The sequence below is a fragment of the Apodemus sylvaticus genome, chromosome 1, assembly GCF_947179515.1.
Source record: "Apodemus sylvaticus chromosome 1, mApoSyl1.1, whole genome shotgun sequence".
Taxonomy (NCBI): domain Eukaryota; kingdom Metazoa; phylum Chordata; class Mammalia; order Rodentia; family Muridae; genus Apodemus; species Apodemus sylvaticus.
Genome location: NC_067472.1, coordinates 156,546,672 through 156,569,678, shown reverse-complemented (window position 1 = coordinate 156,569,678; position 23,007 = coordinate 156,546,672). Strand labels below are relative to the sequence as shown.

The 23,007-nt window shown below is 41.1% G+C and overlaps 1 protein-coding gene across 2 annotated transcripts in view; it reads left to right on the top strand.

Annotated features, from left to right (window-relative positions):
- Oca2 (OCA2 melanosomal transmembrane protein) overlaps positions 1 to 23,007 on the top strand; it is a 301,441-nt gene that overhangs the window by 34,835 nt on the left and 243,599 nt on the right. For both annotated transcript variants that reach the window (XM_052161541.1, XM_052161535.1), the window contains exons 7-8: positions 890 to 969; positions 2,536 to 2,689. In XM_052161541.1, coding sequence (XP_052017501.1) covers positions 890 to 969; positions 2,536 to 2,689 — 234 coding nt within the window. The remainder of the gene's footprint in view (positions 1 to 889; positions 970 to 2,535; positions 2,690 to 23,007) is intronic.

Below are 23,007 nucleotides of genomic sequence, written 5' to 3'. Positions count from 1 at the left end.
GATCTGCAGATCACGGTGTATAGGCCAAAAGTCTGATTATACCCTGCGATGCTAATTGTCAATGACTGGTATAAACCAACATACTCAACTATAGAATGATCTTAATACAGAAACTTAGTTTCCGGACAAGGAACGCAGACTGTTGCAGTGAAAGAGGAAGGCATAATATGTCTACCCCGTGCCTGTTGATTCTTGTGCAGAAGATAATGGGGTATATCCTAATGTCTCTAACATTATTTATAATTAGAAATTTTTAATTGGCATAATGTGCATATATGCTTACATGGTGGAGTGCAATAGTTTGACACCGGGGTATGTGCATAATAATCAAATCAGAGTAGTTGACATTGTCAGTAAAGGACAGTGACACTGAGAAACCTCAAAGAGTTTTCTCACGGATGAGATTCTCTGCAGAGACCTGTTTGAGAGGCCCTGTGCCCAGTTCTTCCCATCTGAGGGGGGACTCCTGTCCTCCCACGGGAAGTTCCTCTCTGGTCCTCCAGACTGCTGGCTCAGGGCAGGTTTGTCTGCAGCAGCCGCTGTTCCAGCTCAGCTCTGTGGGAGGAAGCTGCTGTGACAGAGCACACTGGGGTTTCTTGGGGCAGGTTTCTGCCTCCTGGCTGGAAGCAAGAAGCAATTCTAAGGAGGCTTTCTTTTTTGTAAGTTCCTTGAGAGAACTAAAAGAGCCCAGGACTCAAACAATTCCAATACCTTGTGATTTATTATTACTCATAAATCAGTTGGTGTTCCTTATCCACAGATTCCACATTCAAGGACTAGATCAACTGTCGTTGGAGAATATTTGTAAAAAAAATGTGTCTGTACTGAATATGTTACATGGTGGCTGTTCCCAAAGACTGACTGTCATTTTACATCTTGACCTCTACAGGTCACTTACAATTGGACTGTCTTTTTGAATCCAAGAAGTGAGCACATGGTGGTGAGCAGAACCTTTGAGATAGTGAGCAGGTGGGTTTCAGGTTTTGGGACAATCTTTCTGGGTAAGGCTTACCATCTTCAGCCTGTCTTCTTCTGGTATAGCAGACTATCCAGGACTGAGTGATTTATAAGGAATAACAGTTTATTTATCTACTGTTCTGGAGGCTGAGAAGTCTGATAGCGCAGGGCCAACAACGTCTTGGCTCTGGGGCCTTTGTGCTGCATCCAACGGCACGACTGAGCAAGCCTGCGAGCCTGGGGCACCCTTCATCCACAGCCACAGCTATCAAATGAGGACTCTTTTAGGAACTCATGAAGCCCAATGTGCGTTTCACATACTCCCTCCAAATACTGTCAACATATACATTTTCAGGCTAAGGACTTTTTGAATGACACAATCAAATCATATCACTTGCTTAAAGAACTTTAGTCTACAGAACACTAAACATGGGCATGCATATGATGCGCGTTTATAATGCTTTAAATGATCTAAACAAGGTACTAATGCTTTCACTGTAGAGAGCAGGTGCAAAATCTCTGCACGACACAATGTAACCATCCTGGTCAGGACATAAGAGAACTGATGTCAGTACCAACTTTGAAGCAAAGGCATGTTTTAGTCAACGTTCACATTTTATTAATATTATACAAATACTATGTCAGTTTGCATAAGGGACTGGAGTATCCTGGTTTTGGTATCTTTGGGGATTTATTTATTTATTTAATTAGATATTTTCTTTTTTTACATTTCAAATATTATTCCCTTTCCTCTTTCCTCCTCTGTAAACCCCCTATCTTATCCCTTTTCCCCCTGCTAAAGCACTCTATTTTTGACCTCAATTCCTGGTTCCTCCCAGTCAGTTAGGTGCATACTCTTGAGGGCTGAAGCATCACTTATACTTACTCAGAGCTTAAGAGACTAGGACTCTGACATTTAGCTTATGACAGGGTTAGCTTCTTGGATCACAGATGTTATCTTGTTTCGTCTTCCCTGCATGTCTGTGTCCTGATCTCTTCTGAAGGACACATGTCCCACTGAATTAGGCCTACCCTTATGATCTCACTTCATCATTGTGACTTCCTTAAGAACCATTTCTAAATAATCACATTCTGAGGTATACAGATAAGTTGTTCAACATATGAACTTGGGGCAGGAATGGATACTACTAGGCTCACCCGAGTTATTACTGAGTGACTTTTGCAAAACAGCTCCTTTTTCCGTATGTCACACTTGATTATCCTCAGTCCTGCCATTTTAGGCTCTGTTCAATACTATTGGGTACCAAAGTTTAAGAAGCTGGTGATGCTCTGTGTTGGCAGCTGGAGTGTTCCTGTGCTGACGAGGATGAAGAAATGAGAGGATAACCTGTTGCCATTGTGCAGGCTGATTGTTGGACTGGCACTTGCCAAGGCTAAAAGCTCTTGAATGATCCAGAAAGACTTGTGCCCTGTGTCACAGGCCTGTACTCAGGGCTTTTTCTGTCTGTGAGATTATGCATTGGGCTGAATGACTTGCTAGAAAGGATACTGAGGAAGTATGCTAATTACTCCCCTTGTGTCCCTAACCAACCTCAAGGTATTTGGCTTATTTTGCAGGGAGGCTGTTTCTGTCAGCATCCAGGCCTCTCTCCAACAGACCCGCCTTGTTCCTCTCTTGCTGGCCCATCAGTTCCTTGGGGCAAGTGTCGAAGCACAAGTGGCGAGCGCGGTGGCCATTCTCACAGGGGTCTACACTCTGATCATATTTGAGGTAACTATTGTGCCTGTGTTCTATGGTATACCATTTCATGGTCAGTCAGTTTGTTGGATGCTTTGATAAACTCAGTTTTATTTAGTCAAATTGGAAAGGAATAATTCCTAAGGTCCTTAGGTAGCAAAAGCAGCTGCCTCCAAATAGTTGCTGAATCATGGGTACTGACAAAAACAAGAGAGGTTGTGAGAGGACCAGAAATGCTTAGTGAAATGCTTGTACACTGTCATTTATATACTTTATAATTGAATTTTTAATGTCGAGTTTTGAGTACTTATATACTTGGGATATAAAGGCTTTGTTGGCCGTACATTTTGCAAACATTTTCTTCTAGGGTGGCTTATAAAGTTTGTGGGCCTTATAGATCATGATTTTAGTGTTATGTTTAAGAACTTATTGCTCAGCTGTAGTTCCTTAAAATATTTAAAGTTTTAGCTTTGAGCTGGTTCTTGAATCTGGGTAAGTTGTAGATGCCCAGTTTCAAATCCAAGGATCCCTGATTACCCCAGCATCATTTATCAAGAAAGCTTTCAATCCTCTCCTGAACTGCTTTTTTTCCTGTATAATTTCCCCCTAGTGATCGGAGGGGCTGAAGAGATGGCTGAGTGGTTAAGAACATTTGTTGTTGTTGCAGAAGACCTGGGTTTAATTCTCAAAATTCACATGGAGGCTCACAACTGTCTATAACTCCAGTTCCAAGGGATCTGATCCCGCCCCCTTTTTTTGTTTCCATGGGTACCAGGCATGTACATGGTGCACAGACATACATGCAAGTAAAACATCTATGTATATAAAATAAATAAATCTAAAAAAAGTTAAAAAGCAATTAGAGTTTTTGTGGGGCACCTTTCAGGATTCCCCGTCTCAGCACATTGGTTAAGTGCCTAGTCTTCTCTTCCCACACTGTCTTGATAATGGCAGGTGTATTCTGTCTTCACACTGGAGAGAACATCTCTCACTTGCTGCGTCTCCCCAAAGTTGTTCAGTACAGCGCACATTCTTGCTCCATATACCCTTTATATGCTCTTATAGCTTGTGAACATAATGTAGGAATCCCTTTAATTTCCTTTTTGTTTTGGGTTTTTGTTTGTTTGTTTGTTTGTTTGTCTCTTTACAGTAGCCAGAACAAGGTAATAAGATAGGGTTGATTATACCTGGCCTAGAGCGTGGCACTATTAGGAGGTGTGCCCTTGTTGGAGGAAGTGCGTCACCGTGGGGGTGGGCTTTGAGAATGTCCTCCTCGCTGCCCGAGTTTGTCAGTCTTCTCTTGGTTCCCTTCTGAATGAGCTGTAGAGCTCTTGGCTCCTCCTCCGGCACGCCATTCATCCTGCTTTGACTATTATTGACTGAACCTTTGAATCTGTAAACCAGCCCCAGTTAAATGCTGTCCCTTATAAGGGTTAGCTTGGTCATAGTGTTTCTTCACAGCAATAGAAACCCAAACTAAGACAGGGGGTGAGAGTCGGCATCTTTGCTGTGCTCACACAGGAAGAACTTCCAGCGTCCACCATTAATAGGACATCACTTGCTGTTCTGTAGATGCTGCTTATGAGACTGGGGAAATCTCTTTCTTTTCCAGTTGTATTGAGAATTTCTCCTGTAGTAGGATGTTGATTTTTGAGTATACTTTTCTGAATTAGCCCCCGTGATCATTTGATTTGTTTGCATTAGGTGATCACTACACTAGAATTGATTTATGTTAGGACATATATTGGGGGCATACTTATATCTCTGCATCAAATGTTTTCCTAAGTGGCTGTATTCCTATCTTCTTATCCTTTCTTTAGCCTCATCCTACAGATTTTGGTCTTTGCGGCTCAGTTTCATTAATTTTCTCTTTAAAATTTTTCAATGTATTATTTACTTTGCTATTATTTTGTTGTTATTTTTGAGAGAATGGAATATTGATATATTAACCAGGCTGGCCTCAAACTCTTGGGCTCAGGTGATTCTCTGGTCTCAGCCTCCTTGAGAAGCTGGGGCTAGAGGTATGTGCTTCCATGCCTGGATTAGATACACGCTGTTTAATTTGTAAGCATCATTTTTTTCTGTTTTTCTTCAGTTATATAATTAGAGTTTGATTCCTGTATTTTCAGAGAACTTACTATGCATTTAATGCAAGTTTATTAATTTTTTAATGATACAAGGCTTTTAATCTGACGTGATTTATATTTTGTGGACTGAAAGAAACAGGAAATTTTCTATTTTATGACCCTAGTGTAACTTGCAAATAAAAATCACCTATGTAACAACTTGTGAAATCAAATCCCTTGCCTTGGTAGATTTGTTCCTAGGTTAAGAAGGAAAAGAAACTTGTAGAAGTGTTAGAGCAGTTATGTTTTAGTTTGTGCTTCTATAACTTTTGTGCTTCCAAAATTCTGTAATTTCCTCTATTGGTGTAAGTTCCCATGGACAGGAGGTATGTTTAGAAGTGAGGTCAACACTATAGTTTTTCTGTGCTGCTCTAGGACTTAACATACGAGGACCCAGAAGATTCCCTGTATCTGAATCCCAGTTCTGTCCCTAGAACTAGAGGTCTCTAGACTGTCAATGGGGTGAGTTGACTAATCTGCCCACTCATTCTCTCTATATACCATTGTCACTATTTCCTGGACAACTGTCTCTGCTATCTGTAGCTGTGACTTGTTTCCCAGTCTTACCTCATCTGTTCTGTGTAGGAGCCCCTTATCATGCCTGTTTATCAGTGTTGAGGCCAGTGCCTTGAACAGAACCTGGCATGAAGCTAGATCAATAAACAAACACATGTCCCTAGAGTACTTATGGATGTTTGAGACAGGTGCTGAGTTCTGAGTGCAGATAGCCTGACCCCTGAGCACTGCCCACACCATTATTTTTTGGTATGTACCACTGACCCACATGTAACTGAGGAGACAAAGGCTCAGCTAGGGCTCCCATAGGTCTTTAGTGTCAGGATAGGATGAAACCACTTCAGAATATCTCTTGGATTATTTATAGCCCTGACCCTATAGAGGAGGTAGAGCTTCTTGGCAGTTCTTCAGTGTTATATTTCTTATTCTTGTAAAGTTGTCCTCACTGAAAGCAAGGAAGAACAGAGTTAGAGCAATCCTTCTGACTCTCAAACTTTGATCTCTAACTGATCCTTGCCCTTGGAGAATTTCTCAGTATAGCACACTAAAAATTCTTCCACAGCTAAGCTTTGCAGACTGAATAAAATCACATTTAAAAAAAGTCTTAGACAGTCTTAATGAAAAGGAGTTCACAGCATAAAGGAGATAATATATTTTCCAGACATCCACCTTGGGATCCTTTTGGCTAGGAACACAAAGGCTCTTCCTTTTACCCCCTTATCAAACAGAGGCAGAGTTAGGCAGTCTCTGTGTGAGGCCTGGCTTTGCTGTTCAGGCCTTTTTGTATTTGGCTTATGCATTTATGTAGCATTTGGTTTAAAATCTGGTTATGATCTTGTGCACCAGTCCAGTGCCTCACGTCTTCCTACTTTATTCTGCTTGTGCTGGAACCAAACTCTAGTCACAGCCTGGCCTCTATATCTGTAATTCTTCCCAGCTTGCTAGGCCTGCCTACCTGACTCATGGACCCTTCACAGTCTTCAGATTTAGATCAACTCCCATATCTAGTGCCCTGGTCTAGTCTGGGGAGCCCTATCTATACTGTCCTCAACCTGATGCTTATGCCAGGCTGATACCATAACAATCCACATGCCCTCTTGATCTTATTGAAGCTCACCATTCCTAACCTCCAGGCCTGTCCCAGTTTGCAAATCCTCTGTACAAGCTCAACTTGGTGAGTTTACCTGACCCTTCTCATCCTTCAATTTCTTTAATCCCCATACCTTCCCCAGGCTTATAACTAGGGTTCTGGCTCAGACAGGTAAGCCCCACTCATGCCCTACCCATTCTTCAGATTTGGGCTGGGAGGCATATCCTTAGTGCCAATCTTTTGTGTCCACATTGGATTTACAACCAAGAAAATAAATCCAAATACTCAGGTCTCATTGCAAAACCACAAACATCATGGAAGGTTAAGATAATAAGCATGCCCCTTGCAAAAATCTATCAGTCTTGTAGAAATGTTTTTCAGTGATAAATACCTAGTTGAGGTCCCCAAGATCAGGAACTTAAAAAGACAATCATAAACATAATAAAAAAATTAAGAAGTTTAAAGATGACACAAAGAAAAAGTTCGACAAAGTTAAAGAGAATAAGTGCCCAAGTGATGCCCAGGAAACACGAATCCAGGTTGAAGGAAATGGCAAAAGGAGCCAGGATTTGAAAACTGAATTCAATAAGGATGTAGAAATACTGAAGAAAACTCAAGATGAGATGAAGGTGTGATTGAAAAGTTCAACAACCCAATAAAAAAAACCCAGGGCAAGCCTTACAAGTAGAAAAATGGATCAAATAGAAGACAAGAATATCATGACTCAAAGCTATCCTTCACTCAAAGTGAAGGAATTAGACCACTCAAACAAAGAAAATGAAAAAAAAAAAAAGAAAAAAAAAACACAGAAAAAGGCTATGCAGGAACAACAGAACATTGTGAAAAGACCAAATCTTCAAATTCTAGGCATGAATGTAGGAGAAGTATCTCAGGTCACAGATCAAAGAAGAAAAATTCTCCAAACCAAAGAAAGCAATACACATACAGATACAAGAAGCACACAGAATACCAGACAGACCAAAGAGAGAAAAAGAGAGAGACTCTATTTCATATCATAGCTAAAGCACTGAATATACAAGATAAAGCAACAGTGTTGAAAGCTCTAATAGGAAAAACCACACACATCACATACAAGGCAAATCCATCAGAGCAGCAACTTTTTTCAAAACGGAAACCCTAAAGGTAGATGAGCCAGGGACAATGCAACCCAAGTTCTAAAAGATCACAGGTGCCAACCTAGATCACCAGAACCAGTAACACTATTTGCCATAGTTGGAGGAGAAATAAAAACTTTCCATGACACAGAAGGACTAAAAGAAATCATGTTCACCAAGCTAGTGCTACAGAGAATACTGGGGGTTGGAGGGAGATCATCTACTATGATCAAGGTTGATTTTAACCTAGAGATACAAGGCTGGTCCAGCTATGTAAAGCAACAAAAATATAATAATTCATACAAGTGGGCTTAATGACAAAAATTGTACAATCATCTCAAAAGAAACAGAAAAGATCCCAGACAAAATTCAACTTTGCTACATGGAAAAGGTCATAGACACAGTAGGACTAGAAGGGATATACCTTGGCATAATGAAGGCTATATACAGCCGTGCAGTGGTGGTATACACCTTTAATCCCAGCACTTGGGTGGCAGAGGCAGGTGGATTTCTGAGTTTGAGGCCAGCCTGGTCTACAGAGTGAGTTCCAGGACAGCCAGGGCTATACAGAGAAACCCTGTCTCAAAAAACCAAGTATCTGTGAGGATATGGAGAAAGGGAACACTCATTAACTCTCGGTAGGATTGCAAACTGATATGTTTGCACTGTTGATATCAGTGTAGAAAATCTCCAAAAACTGAAAAAGGAATTTAATTAGTCAACTCAGTTACACCATGGGATGGCATATTTTCAGAGGACCCATGTCCTATTTCGTAGATACTTGCTTAGCTATGTTCATTGCTATCCTATTAACAATAACCAGAGAATGAATGACCTTAAGTGTTCTTCAGCTGATGACCTAGTAAAGAAAATGTTGTACAATTATACAATGGACTGTTGTATAGAAACTTCCCCTTCTATCTACAGGTAAGTGTAGCTTTTATTCCTTATCAAAGAACCTTCTTTTTGTAACATATGGAGACCATTACAGACAGCCTATTCAGCTTTAAGGAAAATGAAATCATGAAGTTTGCTCATAAATGAATGTAACTAGAAAGTAATTTTAGTAAGATGACCCAGACCCAGAGATTCAAGTTCTCTAATTTGTGCTTCCTAGCTCCAGATCTTTAGATGTGAACATATAACCATAGTAACCACAGAAACCAGGAACGTTAAATAGGACTGTGGAGTGGGCTCTTGAGAGAGGAATAGCAAGAGTCAAATGATATAAAGAGGGGAATGGGGGAGAGGCTTTAACTTTCTTAACTCTAAGGTGTTTGAAAAAAATCTACAAGGAATCTTGTTATTTCATACTTACCCAAATTATACATGAGATATATAATACATGCCTATAATATATACTAAATAAAAAAGAAATATGCATACATATGCATGTGTTAAATGAAGTTAGGCTACTTGGGGTGACAGTGCTTTCCCCAAGAACCATACGCTGTCTTATGAGATCCCCAGTACCAAGCATGGTCAGGGGAAGCAATCTAGGCTATTACACTTGCTCTTGTTTGCATCCACCAAGTTGAAGTTCAGAACTCTGAGATGGATCTGAGCTGAGAGTTTCTTCACTGAGGACTAGCTTTCGTAGAACTGGAAGATGCTATGGAAGCTATCAAGGGAATAAAGCAATCAATAGCCCTACACAGGAATGATGTGTGTGAACCACAGAAATGACCAACACACAATATATTTTTAAAGGTATAATAGCACATTCAGTCTTGGAAGTGACCAACACCCATCTAATTGGACTCCTGGCCTAATTAACAGGAGGGAAATCATACCTTATAATTTAAATGTAGCCAGTAAGGTCATGGTCTTTAAAGGAGAACCTACGGCTACTACTGCCTTAAAACAAAATGATTCCTAAATGTATTTTGAAACGGATCCTTATATGTACAAATAGGTGTGGCTTTCATTCCTTATCATAGAAGCTTCTTTTTGTATCGTATAGAAACCATTACAGAAAGCCAGAGCTGGTCAAAATACACACTAAAACTAACCATGGGTTGCCCATTCCCAAGCAATAGATAAGTCTATGATACAATTCCTATACTTAAGGGTCAGGGAAAAATCACAGAATAAGGGATAGAAAAGTTATAAGAGCCAGAGTCTAGATCACCTACTGCAAAATTGTGATCTGTAGATATGACACTGTATCCACACTGATGAAATCTAAACAATGTGACTGCTTATGCCTGCGAATGGGGAAATCTCAAGATGCTCTTGATGAAGAGCTGCACGTAATTAATGACTGCAGAGAGAGACAGAATTGGTCTTCCCTGGGATTGGTCTCTTAACTGGTTATTCAGTACCAAATGCTCACCCCTAAAACATATACACAAGCAACACTAAATAGACTCAGAAGATTAGAATGTGATTGTTTGTGTGTGTGTGTGTGTGTGTGTGTGTGTGTGTGTATGTATGTATGTATGTATATATGTATGTATGAAGTAATGATGATTAAAGAGGTTTGAGGGAAGAGGAAAATCATGTAATTGTTTTATATTACTATTATTTTGGTGGCATGTACCTTTTTAATTGAATATTTTCTTTATTTACATTTCAAATTTTCTCCCCTTTCCAGGTCTCCCCTTCACGAAACCCCTTATCCCATCCCCTCTCCCTGTCCTCTTTGAGGGTGCTTCCCTACCCACCTACTCACTCCCATCTTCCCTCCCTGACATTCTCCTACACTGGGGCATCTAACACCTTCAGGCCCAAGGGCCTCTCTTCCCACTGATATCCAACAAAGCCATCCTCTGACACATGTGCAGCTGGAGCCATGGGTCCCTCCATGTATCTTCTTTGGTTGATGGTCCAGTCCCCTGGAGCTCTAGGGGGTCTGGCCAGTTGAAGTCCTATGGACTTCAAACCCCTTCAGCTTCTTCAGTCCCTTCTTCAACTCCTACATTGGAGTTTCTGTGCTCGGTCCAATGGTTGGCTCTGGCAGAACCTCTCAGGAGGCAGCCATATCAGGCTCCTGTTAGCAAGCACTTCCCTGCATTCACAATAGTGTCCAGGTTTGGTGGCTATATATGGGTTTGATCCCCAGGTGAGGCAGTCTCCAGATGGCCTTTCCTTCAGTCTCTGCTCCATACTTTTCTCCATATTTTCTCCTGCAAATATTTTGTTCACCCTTCTAAGAAGAACTGAAGCATCCATGTTTCTGTCTTCCTTCTTCTTGGGCTTCATATGCTCTGTGAATTGAATTTTGGATATTTCTAACTTTTGGACTAATATCAACTTATCAGTGAGTACATACCATGTGTGTTCTTTTGTGATTGAGTCAACTCACTCAGGATGATATTTTCAAATTCCATTTGCCTGTGAATTTCATGAAGTCATTGTTTTTTAATAACTGAGTAGTATTCCATTGAGTAAATGTACCACACAAATTGGAAAGGAAGAAGTCGACATATCATTATTTGCAGATGATATGATGATAGTATACTTAAGTGACTCCAAAAATTCCATGAGAGAACTCCTAAACCTGATAAACAACTTCAGCAAAGTGGCTGGATATAAACTTAACTCAAACAAATCAGTAGCCTTCCTATACTCAAAGGATAAACAGGCTGAGAAAGAAATTAGGGAAAGGACACCCTTCACAATAGTCACAAACAATATAAAGTATCTTGGTGTGACTCTAACCAAACAAGTGAAAGATCTATACAACAAGAACTTCAAGTCTCTGAAGAAAGAAGTTGACGAAGACCTCAGAAAATGGAAAGATCTCCCATGCTCGTGGATTAGCAGGATTAATATAGCAAAAATGGCCATATTACCAAAAGCAGTCTACAGATTCAATGCAATCCACATCAAAATTCCAACTCAATTCTTTACATAGAGTTAGAAATAGCAATTCTCAAATTCATTAGGAATAACAACAACAACAAAAAAAACCAAGATAGCAAAAACTATTCTCAACAATAAAAGAACTTCTGGGGGAATCAGAATCCTGGACCTCACGCAGCACTACAGAGCAATAATGATTAAAAACTGCATGGTATTGGTACAGTGGCTGGCAGGTAGATTAGTGGAATAGAATTGAAGACCCAGAAATGAACCCACCCACCTATGGTCACTTGATTTTGACAAAGGAGCTAAAACCATCCAGTGGAAAAAAGACAGCATTTTCAACAAATGGTGCTGGTTCAATTGGAGGTCAACATGTTGAAGAATACAAATTGATCTATTCTTGTACAAAGAATGTACAAACCCTTTACAAAGCTCAAGTCCAAGTGGATCAAGGACCACCACATAAAACCAGATATACTGAATCTAATAGAAGAGAAAGTGGGGAAAATCTCAAACACATGGGCACACGGGAAAAGTTCCTGAACAGAACATCAATGGTTTATGTTCTAAGATCATAAATGGACAAATGGGACCTCATAAAATGGCAAAGGTTCTGTAAGGCAAAGGACACTGTCAATAGGACAAAATGGCAACCAACAGATTGGGAAAAGATCTTTACCAATCCTACATCCAATAGAGGGCTAATATCAAATATATACAAAGAACTCAAGAAGTTAGACTTCAGAGAACCAAATAACCCTATTAAAATGGAGCACAGAGCTAAACAGAATTCTCAACTGAGGAAACTTGAATGGCTGACAAGCACCTAAAGAAATGTTCAACATCCATAGTCATCAAGGAAATGCAAATCAAAACAATCCTGAGATTTCACCTCACACCAGTCAGAATGACTAAGATAAAAAACTCAGGTGACAGCAGGGTGCTGGTGAGGATGTGGAGAAAGAGGAGCACTCCTCCAATTTCTCCTACATTGTGGGATGTAATTGTATTTTAACTAAAATGTATTTCAAAGTCTTGTTATAAAGTTAAGTCATTGAGAGAGGAGTTCTTTCCTTATCCAGGAGTCTCTGCTTTATAGAGGGAAGCATCATCGGAGAGAGAGGGAGGAGGCCACATTTCAAACTGTAATGTGTGCAGCACAGTGTTGGTTCTAGCAGCAACTCTGAGGCCTGCTGTCTATGGTTTCTTTTTTGTAATAGTTTGCAGAGCAGAAACTCAAATTACTCCTGTGGCCAATTGCTTTTCTCCCAACCAGGTTACTTCTGTCTTTTTTTTTTTTAATTTTTTTATTCGATATAATTTATTTACATTTCAAATGATTTCCCTTTTCTAGCCCCCCCCACTCCCTGAAAGTCCTGTAAGCCCCCTTCTCTTCCCCTGTCCTCCCACCCACCCCTTCCCACTTCCCCGTTCTGGTTTTGCTGAATACTGTTTCACTGAGTCTTTCCAGAACCAGGGGCCACTCCTCCTTTCTTCTTGTACCTCATTTGATGTGTGGATTATGTTTTGGGTATTCCAGTTTTCTAGGTTAATATCCACTTATTAGTGAGTGCATACCATGATTCACCTTTTGAGTCTGGGTTACCTCACTTAGTATAATATTCTCTAGCTCCATCAATTTGCCTAAGAACTTCATGAATTCATTGTTTCTAATGGCTGAATAGTACTCCATTGTGTAGATATACCACATTTTTTGCATCCACTCTTCTGTTGAGGGATACCTGGGTTCTTTCCAGCATCTGGCAATTATAAATAGGGCTGCTATGAACATAGTAGAGCATGTATCCTTATTACATGGTGGGGAGTCTTCTGGGTATATGCCCAGGAGTGGTATAGCAGGATCTTCTGGAAGTGAGGTGCCCAGTTTTCGGAGGAACCGCCAGACCGCTTTCCAGAGTGGTTGTACCAATTTGCAACCCCACCAGCAGTGGAGGAGTGTTCCTCTTTCTCCACACCCTCTCCAGGGGAATCAGTATCCCTGACTTCAAGCAATACTACAGAGCAATAGTGTTAAAAACTGCATGGTATTGGTACAGTGACAGGCAGGAGGATCAATGGAACAGGATTGAAGATCCAGAAATGAACCCACACACCTATGGCCACTTGATCCTCGACAAAGAGGCTGAAAACATCCAATGGAAAAAAGATAGCCTTTTCAACAAATGGTGCTGGTTCAACTGGAGGTCAGCATGCAGAAGAATGAGAATTGATCCATCCTTGTCTCCTTGTACTAAGCTCAACTCCAAATGGATCAAGGACCTCCACATAAAGCCAGACACTCTGAAGCTAATAGAAAAGAAACTGGAGAAGACCCTTGAGGACATCGGTACAGGGAGAAAGTTTCTGAACGGAACACCAATAGCGTATGCTCTAAGAGCAAGAATTGACAAATGGGACCTCATAAAATTACAAAGTTTCTGTAAGGCAAAGGACACCATCAAGAGGACAAATCGGCAACCAACAAATTGGGAAAAGATCTTCACCAATCCTACATCAGATAGAGGGCTAATATCCAATATATATAAAGAACTCAAGAAGTTAGACTCCGGGCGGCGGCGGCGGCAGCAGTGCAGCAGTGGCTCATCCAGCTGAAGGGCCATCAGCAGTGGAACCAAGGCGACACAGGGTCCAGTTAGGCCCTGCGCCCACGACCACTGACCTTCGCTGACCAGCCGGGCGGCAAGCAGCTGCGGTTGTGCGGCGCCTTTCCTGCACGGAAGCCACTTCAGAACTCGGCTTCCAGACAGTCAGGAGAGACTCACCTCCATCTTGATTTCGGATTCCAGAGATCGGACAGACTGAGGTACACAAACATAATCCGAGGCCAGCACCGCGGTGGTCTGAGCCCGACGGGCGTTGGCCTGCACCCAGGCCCTGGGCTGTTCGGGTAGCCATCGGGGTGCCAACCCAGCCAGGAGGTTTTTTTGCCCTGGCTGGCGCACGCGCCGCCATTTTGCCTACAGGACCCAGAGTGCTCGGGAGGGCAGAGATGGCTAACAAGCGTAGCCTGAGGCTAACAAAACGGGGGTCTAGGCCCCAAAAGGCATAGGACTGACCCCAAGAACTGGGCAGCTTGGTGGGCCATCTGTGTGTCAACCCGCCCAGGAGATTGTTAGCACAGCAGACTCTCCCGGTGCTTTCGGGGAGCGTGGACGCGCACGCTGGCCATCCGGGTCACCTGGCGGACCCAATTAACAGTCATAGCCCTAGGGGAACTTTGCTTGGACCTTCGCCTCCCAGGCTTTTGCCTGGACTCAGGGACTGGGCGGCCAGGCTAACCTTGTGTGCGCCAGCCTGGTTGGGGAATCTGCTGCCCAGCGGAGTGAGCGGAACACAGGGGAGGTCACAGCAGCATACACCTTCAGTGCTCCTTGGGGGTGCACACGGGCTCCATCTGGTCCCCAGACACAATCTGGGGCAAGGCCTCAGGCGGAAGCCCTCAGCTCAACTCTATCCGCTTCAGATCAGCCTGGGCGGCTGCACCACATCCCCAGGTCCCTCAAGAGGCTAGCGGGGGCTTCCGGGCGGCCAGCTGGGAGAAGTCGGTGTGCTCCGGTAAATCCTGCGGGCCCCAGCGGGAGCCTTCAGGTGCCTGCTTCGGGATCTGAACAGCCTGGACAGCAGCACCCTGTCTACAGGCAGTGCAGGGTGTAAGCTGTGCACCAGAGGTCAACGGGGAAGGGGCAGCTTGCACTAGTGAGTCCAGCACTGACAAGACCAAGTAACACCAGTGAGAGCTAGATGGCAAAAGGCAAACGCAGGAATGTCACTAACAGAAATCAAGGCAATATGGCAACATCTGAACCCAATTCTCCTCTACCAGCATGTCCTGGATACCCCATCACACCAGTAAAACAAGATTTGGATTTAAAATCACTGGTCATGATGCTGGTACAAGAACACATGAAGGACATACTTAAAGAAATTCAGGAGAAAATGGATCAAAAGTTAGAAGCCCTTGCAAGGGAAACACAAAAATCATTGAAAGAAATCCAGGAGAATACAAAAGCCAACAAGGAGGAAATGCAAAAAACACTTAAAGAAATACAGGAGAACTTTGGTCAACAGGCTGAGGTCATGAAAGACGAAACACAAAAATCTCTTAAAGAAATACAGGAGAACTTTGGTCAACAGGCTGAGGTCATGAAAGAGGAAACACAAAAATCTCTTAAAGAATTACAGGAAAGCACAAACAAGCAAGTGAAGGAGCTAAGCAAAACCATCCAGGATCTAAAATCAGAAGTAGAAACAACTAAGAAAACTCAAAGGGAGACAACTTTGGAGATAGAAAGCCTTGGGAAGAAATCAGGGGACAGAGATGCAAATATCAACAACAGAATACAAGAAATAGAAGAAAGAATCTCAGATGCTGAAGATTCCATAGAAACCATGGACTCAACAGTTAAAGAAAATGCAAAATGCAAAAAGCTTGTAACCCAAAATATCCAGGAAATCCAGGACACAATGAGAAGACCAAACCTAAGGATTATAGGCATAGATGAGAGTGAAGATTTACAACTTAAAGGGCCAGCAAATATCTTCAATAAAATTATGGAAGAAAACTTCCCTAACCTAAAGAGAGAGATGCCCATGAATATACAAGAAGCCTACAGAACTCCAAACAGACTGGACCAGAACAGAAATACTTCCCGTCACATAATAATCAAAACACCAAATGTTCTAAACAAAGAAAGAATATTAAAGGCAGTAAGAGAAAAAGGCCAAGTAACATATAAAGGAAGACCTATCAGAATCACAGCAGACTTTTCACCTGAGATTATGAAGGCTAGAAGGTCCTGGGCAGATCTCATGCAGACTCTAAGAGAACACAAATACCAACCAAAACTACTATATCCAGCAAAACTCTCAATCACCATAGATGGAGAAACTAAGATATTTCATGACAAAACCAAGTTTACCCAATATCTATCCACAAACCCAGCCCTAAAAAGGATAATAGGAGGACAACACCAATACAAGGAGGGAAACTTCACCCTGGAAAAAGCAAGATAGTAACCTTTCATCAAACCCAAAAGAAGTTAAGCAATCAAATTTTAAAAATAACGTCAAAAATGATAGGAAGTAACAATCACTATTCCTTAATATCTCTTAACATCAATGGACTTAATGCCCCAATAAAAAGACACAGACTAACTGACTGGATACATAAACAGGACCCTACATTTTGCTGCTTACAGGAAACATACCTCAGGGTCAAAGACAAACACTACCTTAGAGTAAAAGGCTGGAAGACAATTTTACAAGCAAATGGTCTCAGGAAACAAGCTGGAGTAGCCATTTTAATATCAGATAAAATTGACTTTCAACCCAAAGTCATCAAAAGAGACTCTGAGGGACACTTCTTGCTGGTCAAAGGAAAAATACAACAAGAAGAACTCTCAATCCTGAACATTTATGCTCCAAATGCAAGGGCACCCTCTTTCATAAAAGAAACTTTATTAAAACTCAAAGCACACATTGCACCTAACGCAATAATTGTGGGTGACTTCAACACTGCACTTTCCTCAATGGACCGATCAGGAAAACAGAAACTAAACAAGGACACAATGAAACTAATTGAAGCTTTGGACCAATTAGATTTAACAGATATATATATATATAGAACATTCTATCCTAAAACAAAAGAATATACCTTTTTTTTCAGCACCTCATGGTACCTACTTCAAAATCGACCATATAATTGGTCACAAGACAGACCTCAACAAATATAAGAAGATCGAACTAATCCCATGCCTCCTATCTGATCACTATGGAGTAAAAGTGGTCTTCAATAGCAACAGAAACAATAGAAAACCCACATACACGTGGAAACTGAACAATACTCTACTCAATGATACCTTGGTCAAGGAAGAAATAAAGAAAGAAATTAAAGACTTTTTAGAACACAATGAAAATGAAAACACAACATACCCAAATCTATGGGACACAATGAAAGCAGTGCTAAGAGGAAAACTCATAGCCCTGAGTGCCTCCAAAAAGAAAACGGAGAGAGCATACATTACCAGCTTAATGACACACCTGAAAGCCCTAGAACAAAAAGAAGCTATTTCACCCAGGAGGAGTAGAAGGCAGGAAATCATCAAACTCAGGGCCGAAATCAATCAAATAGAAACAAAGAGAACCATACAAAAAATCAACAAATCCAGGAGCTGGTTCTTTGAGAAAATCAACAAGATAGATAAACCCTTAGCCAGACTGACCAAAGGGCACAGAGAAAGTATCCAAATTAACAAACTTAGAAATGAAAAGGGAGATATAACAACGAAAACTGAGGAAATCCAAAAAATCATCAGATCCTACTACAAGAGCCTGTACTCAACACAACTGGAGAATCTAGAGGAAACGGACAATTTCCTTGACAGATACCAAATACCAAAATTAAATCAGGACCAACTAGACCATCTAAACAGTCCCATAAAGCCTAAAGAAATAGAAGGAGTCATAGAAAGTCTTCCAACCAAAAAAAGCACAGGACCAGATGGCTTCAGTGCAGAATTCTATCAGACCTTCAAAGAAGAGTTAACACCAATACTCTTCAAACTATTCCACAAAATAGAAACAGAAGGAACACTACCCAATTCCTTCTACGAAGCCACAATTACGCTGATACCAAAGCCACACAAAGATCCAACAAAGAAAGAGAACTTCAGACCAATTTCCCTTATGAACATCGATGCAAAAATACTCAATAAAATTCTTGCCAACCGAATCCAAGAACACATCAAAACGATCATCCACCATGATCAAGTAGACTTTATACTGGGAATGCAGGGTTGGTTCATTATACGGAAATCGATTAATACAATCCACTACATAAACAAACTCAAAGAACAAAACCACATGGTCATTTCATTGGATGCTGAAAAAGCATTTGACAAAATTCAGCATCCTTTCATGCTTAAAGTCTTGGAGAGAACAGGAATTCAAGGCCCATACCTAAACATAGTAAAAGCAATATACAGCAAACCGGTAGCCAGCATCAAACTAAATGGAGAGAAACTTGAAGCAATCCCACTGAAATCAGGGACCAGACAAGGCTGCCCCCTTTCTCCTTATCTTTTCAATATTGTACTTGAGGTACTAGCTCGGGCAATTCGACAACATAAGGAGGTCAAAGGGATACAAATTGGAAAGGAGGAAGTCAAACTATCATTATTTGCAGGCGACATGATAGTCTACCTAAGTGACCCAAAGAACTCCACTAGAGAGCTCCTACAGCTGAGAAACAACTTCAGCAAAGTGGCAGGTTATAAAATCAACTCAAGCAAATCAGTGGCCTTCCTATACTCAAAGGATAAGCAGGCTGAGAAAGAAATTAGGGAAATGACCCCCTTCACAATAGCCACAAACAGTATAAAGTATCTTGGGGTGACTCTTACCAAACATGTGAAAGATCTGTATGACAAGAACTTCAAGACTCTGAAGAAGGAAATGGAAGAAGACCTCAAAAAATGGGAAAACCTCCCATGCTCATGGATCGGTAGAATCAATATAGTTAAAATGGCCATTTTGCCTAAAGCACTATACAGATTCAATGCAATACCCATCAAAATCCCAACTCAATTCTTCACAGAGTTAGAAAGAGCAATTATCAAATTCATCTGGAACAACAAAAAACCCAGGATAGCTAAAACTATTCTCAGCAACAAAAGAAAATCTGGGGGAATCAGTATCCCTGACCTCAAGCAATACTATAGAGCAATAGTGTTAAAAACTGCATGGTATTGGTACAGTGACAGGCAGGAGGATCAATGGAACAGGATTGAAGATCCAGAAATGAACCCACACACCTATGGCCACTTGATCCTCGACAAAGAGGCTGAAAACATCCAATGGAAAAAAGATAGCCTTTTTAACAAATGGTGCTGGTTCAACTGGAGGTCAGCATGCAGAAGAATGGGAATTGATCCATCCTTGTCTCCTTGTACTAAGCTCAACTCCAAATGGATCAAGGACCTCCACATAAAGCCAGACACTCTGAAGCTAATAGAAAAGAAACTGGAGAAGACCCTTGAGGACATCGGTACAGGGAGAAAGTTTCTGAACGGAACACCAATAGCGTATGCTCTAAGAGCAAGAATTGACAAATGGGACCTCATAAGGTTACAGAGTTTCTGTAAGGCAAAGGACACCATTAAGCGGACAGATCGGCAACCAACAAATTGGGAAAAGATCTTCACCAATCCTACATCAGATAGAGGGCTAATATCCAATATATATAAAGAACTCAAGAAGTTAGATTCCAGAAAACCAAACAACCCTATTAAAAAATGGGGTACAGAGTTAAACAAAGAATTCTCACCTGAAGAACTTCGGATGGCGGAGAAGCATCTTAAAAAATGCTCAACTTCATTAGTCATTAGGGAAATGCAAATCAAAACAACACTAAGATTTCATCTTACACCAGTCAGAATAGCTAAGATTAAAAATTCAGGAGACAGCAGGTGTTGGAGAGGGTGTGGAGAAAGAGGAACACTCCTCCACTGCTGGTGGGGTTGCAAATTGGTACAACCACTCTGGAAATCAGTCTGGCGGTTCCTCCGAAAACTGGGCACCTCACTTCCAGAAGATCCTGCTATACCACTCCTGGGCATATACCCAGAGGATTCCCCACCATGTAAGAAGGATACATGCTCTACTATGTTCATAGCAGCCCCATTTATAATTGCCAGATGCTGGAAAGGACCCAGGTATCCCTCAACAGAAGAGTGGATGCAAAAAATGTGGTATATCTACACAATGGAGTACTATTCAGCCATTAGAAACAACGAATGCATGAAATTCTTAGGCAAATGGATGGAGCTAGAGAACATCATACTAAGTGAGGTAACCCAGACTCAAAAGGTGAATCATGGTATGCGCTCACTAATAAATGGTTATTAACCTAGAAAACTGGAATACCCAAAACATAATCCACACATCAAATGAGATACAAGAAGAAAGGAGGAGCGGTCCCTGGTTCTGGAAAGACTCAGTGAAACAGTATTCGGCAAAACCAGAACGGGGAACTGGGAGGGGGTGGGAGGGAGGACAGAGGAAGAGAAGGGGGCTTACAGGACTTTCGGGGAGTGGGGGGGGCTAGAAAAGGGGAAATCATTTGAAATGTAAATAAATTATATCGAATAAAAAAAATTAAAAAAAAAAGAAGTTAGACTCCAGAAAACCAAACAACCCTATTAAAAAATGGGGTACAGAGTTAAACAAAGAATTCTCACCTGAAGAACTTCGGATGGCGGAGAAGCATCTTAAAAAATGCTCAACTTCATTAGTCATTAGTGAAATGCAAATCAAAACAACCCTATGATTTCATCTTACACCAGTCAGAATGGTTAAGATTAAAAATTCAGGAGACAGCAGGTGTTGGAGAGGGTGTGGAGAAAGAGGAACACTCCTCCACTGCTGGTGGGGTTGCAAATTGGTACAACCACTCTGGAAATCAGTCTGGCGGTTCCTCCGAAAACTGGGCACCTCACTTCCAGATGATCCTGCTATACCACTCCTGGGCATATACCCAGAAGACTCCCCACCATGTAATAAGGATACATGTTCTACTATGTTCATAGCAGCCCTATTTGTAATTGCCAGATGCTGGAAAGAACCCAGGTATCCCTCAACAGAAGAGTGGATGCAAAAAATGTGGTATATCTACACAATGGAGTACTATTCAGCCATTAGAAACAATGAATTCATGAAATTCTTAGGCAAATTGATGGAGCTAGAGAATATCATACTAAGTGAGGTAACCCAGACTCAAAAGGTGAATCATGGTATGCACTCACTAATAAGTGGATATTAACCTAGAAAACTGGAATACCCAAAACATAATCCACACATCAAATGAGGTACAAGAAGAAAGGAGGAGTGGCCCCTGGTTCTGGAAAGACTCAGTGAAACAGTATTCGGCAAAACCAGAACAGGGAAGTGGGAGGGGTGGGTGGGAGGACAGGGGAAGAGAAGGGGGCTTACGGGACTTTTGGGGAGTGGGGGGGCTAGAAAAGGGAAATCATTTGAAATGTAAATAAATTATATCGAATAAAAAAAAATGCTCAACTTCATTAGTCATTAGGGAAATGCAAATCAAAACAACCCTAAGATTTCATCTTACACCAGTCAGAATGGCTAAGATTAAAAATATTTCTGTCTTTTACGGTTGAATTTACATACACATGTGCTTTTCGTGAAGTTGACTCTTCTGTCTAGAGTGTCTCAGTAATGGCAGAGCAAAGACTCTAACTCTAATGGATGCTTTTGAAGTCCATGCTTCTCCCTAGCTATAGTGCTTCCTAAAGTATGCAAAAACATCTTCAGGAGCCTGTTGTCTAGCCAGAGCCCCTAGTGTAGGTCTTCTTTATGTTGTGTGGACAAAGTAATGAATACTCATCCTCAAGATGTCTACATATGTGACATGTATAAATGATCTGAATGGGCTCAGCCAGTCTTTGAAGATATGCGTTCAGAACAATGGTTTGGAGGGGTGATGTGAGAACTAGACTCGTAAGTGATGGGCTTTCCATAGGAAAAGCAGCCTGAGTATAAGACTAGTGGGCTCGAACACAGAAATCAATGAGGCTCTATTATGTGTGTTTGTGTGAGCTTGTGGGCTGGTGTGAACATGTTGGGGATGGTGTTAGCATGACTATGTGTGTGGATGTCAGGTAAGAGAAGTGAGTAGATTTATGATATTGTGCGCATGTCTCTGAGGAGCTCAGGGTGCCCCCTTTTGTTCCTGTCCCTGGTGCAATCTTCATGACCAGTCTAACCTTTCATGTGCATCACAGTTCATGAGTTTGTTTCTCCAAGGACTGAGTATACCTAGGAATAGGGGCAGGTGCTGTCAGCACAGCAAGGACAGATTCTGATGGGTGTATCCCTCTTCCTTCCTCACCAGGATCCAGTCTTTGAATCTCCTCATCCAGCCTCCTCTGGGAGACAGTTCTCAGGGTCACATGCCGGAATGATTGTCTCAGCCGTGCAGCCCTAGGCAGAGATAATATTTCATGTGGCTGAGTTCACAACATGGGACATGGGTGGCCTAGCTCCTTTCTCCAGAAGGAGGCATTTAGACACATAGAAACAGTGCAGCTAGTCACCATATCTCTTCCTGAAGTGCCTTCACAAGTGGGGAAGGGACAGGGTGACAGAATATGGCTCCTAAGACCCTCCTTTATGATGATCTTGACCTAATTTGTGAAAGTCTTTTTTTTCTTTTTTTTAAATTTTTTTTATTGAAAAGGGAAGTAAAAACACTTTATGATAAAATTAAAGATTTACATGGAAAATATTTCAGATAAAATAGAAGAGATACATAGAAAAACATGTTAAAATTGACAATTTTCATTGAAAATTAAAGAGTAAAGTGGTAGACATGTAAAACATTGCTAAATTAATTGAAATATGAAATAGAAACATTTTATGATAGAATTAAAGATGTACATGAAAAATATTTCTGATAAAATTGTAAAAAAATGTAGAAAGACATGTTAGAATTGAAGATTATCATGGAAAATTTTATATAGACATAATAATGGTAGGCATAAAAGTATTCCTAAATTGATTGAAAGTGGAATTATAAACATTTTCTAATAAACTTGAAGATTTACATGGAAAATATTTCTGATAAAATTGAAGAAATATATAGAAAAACATGTTAAA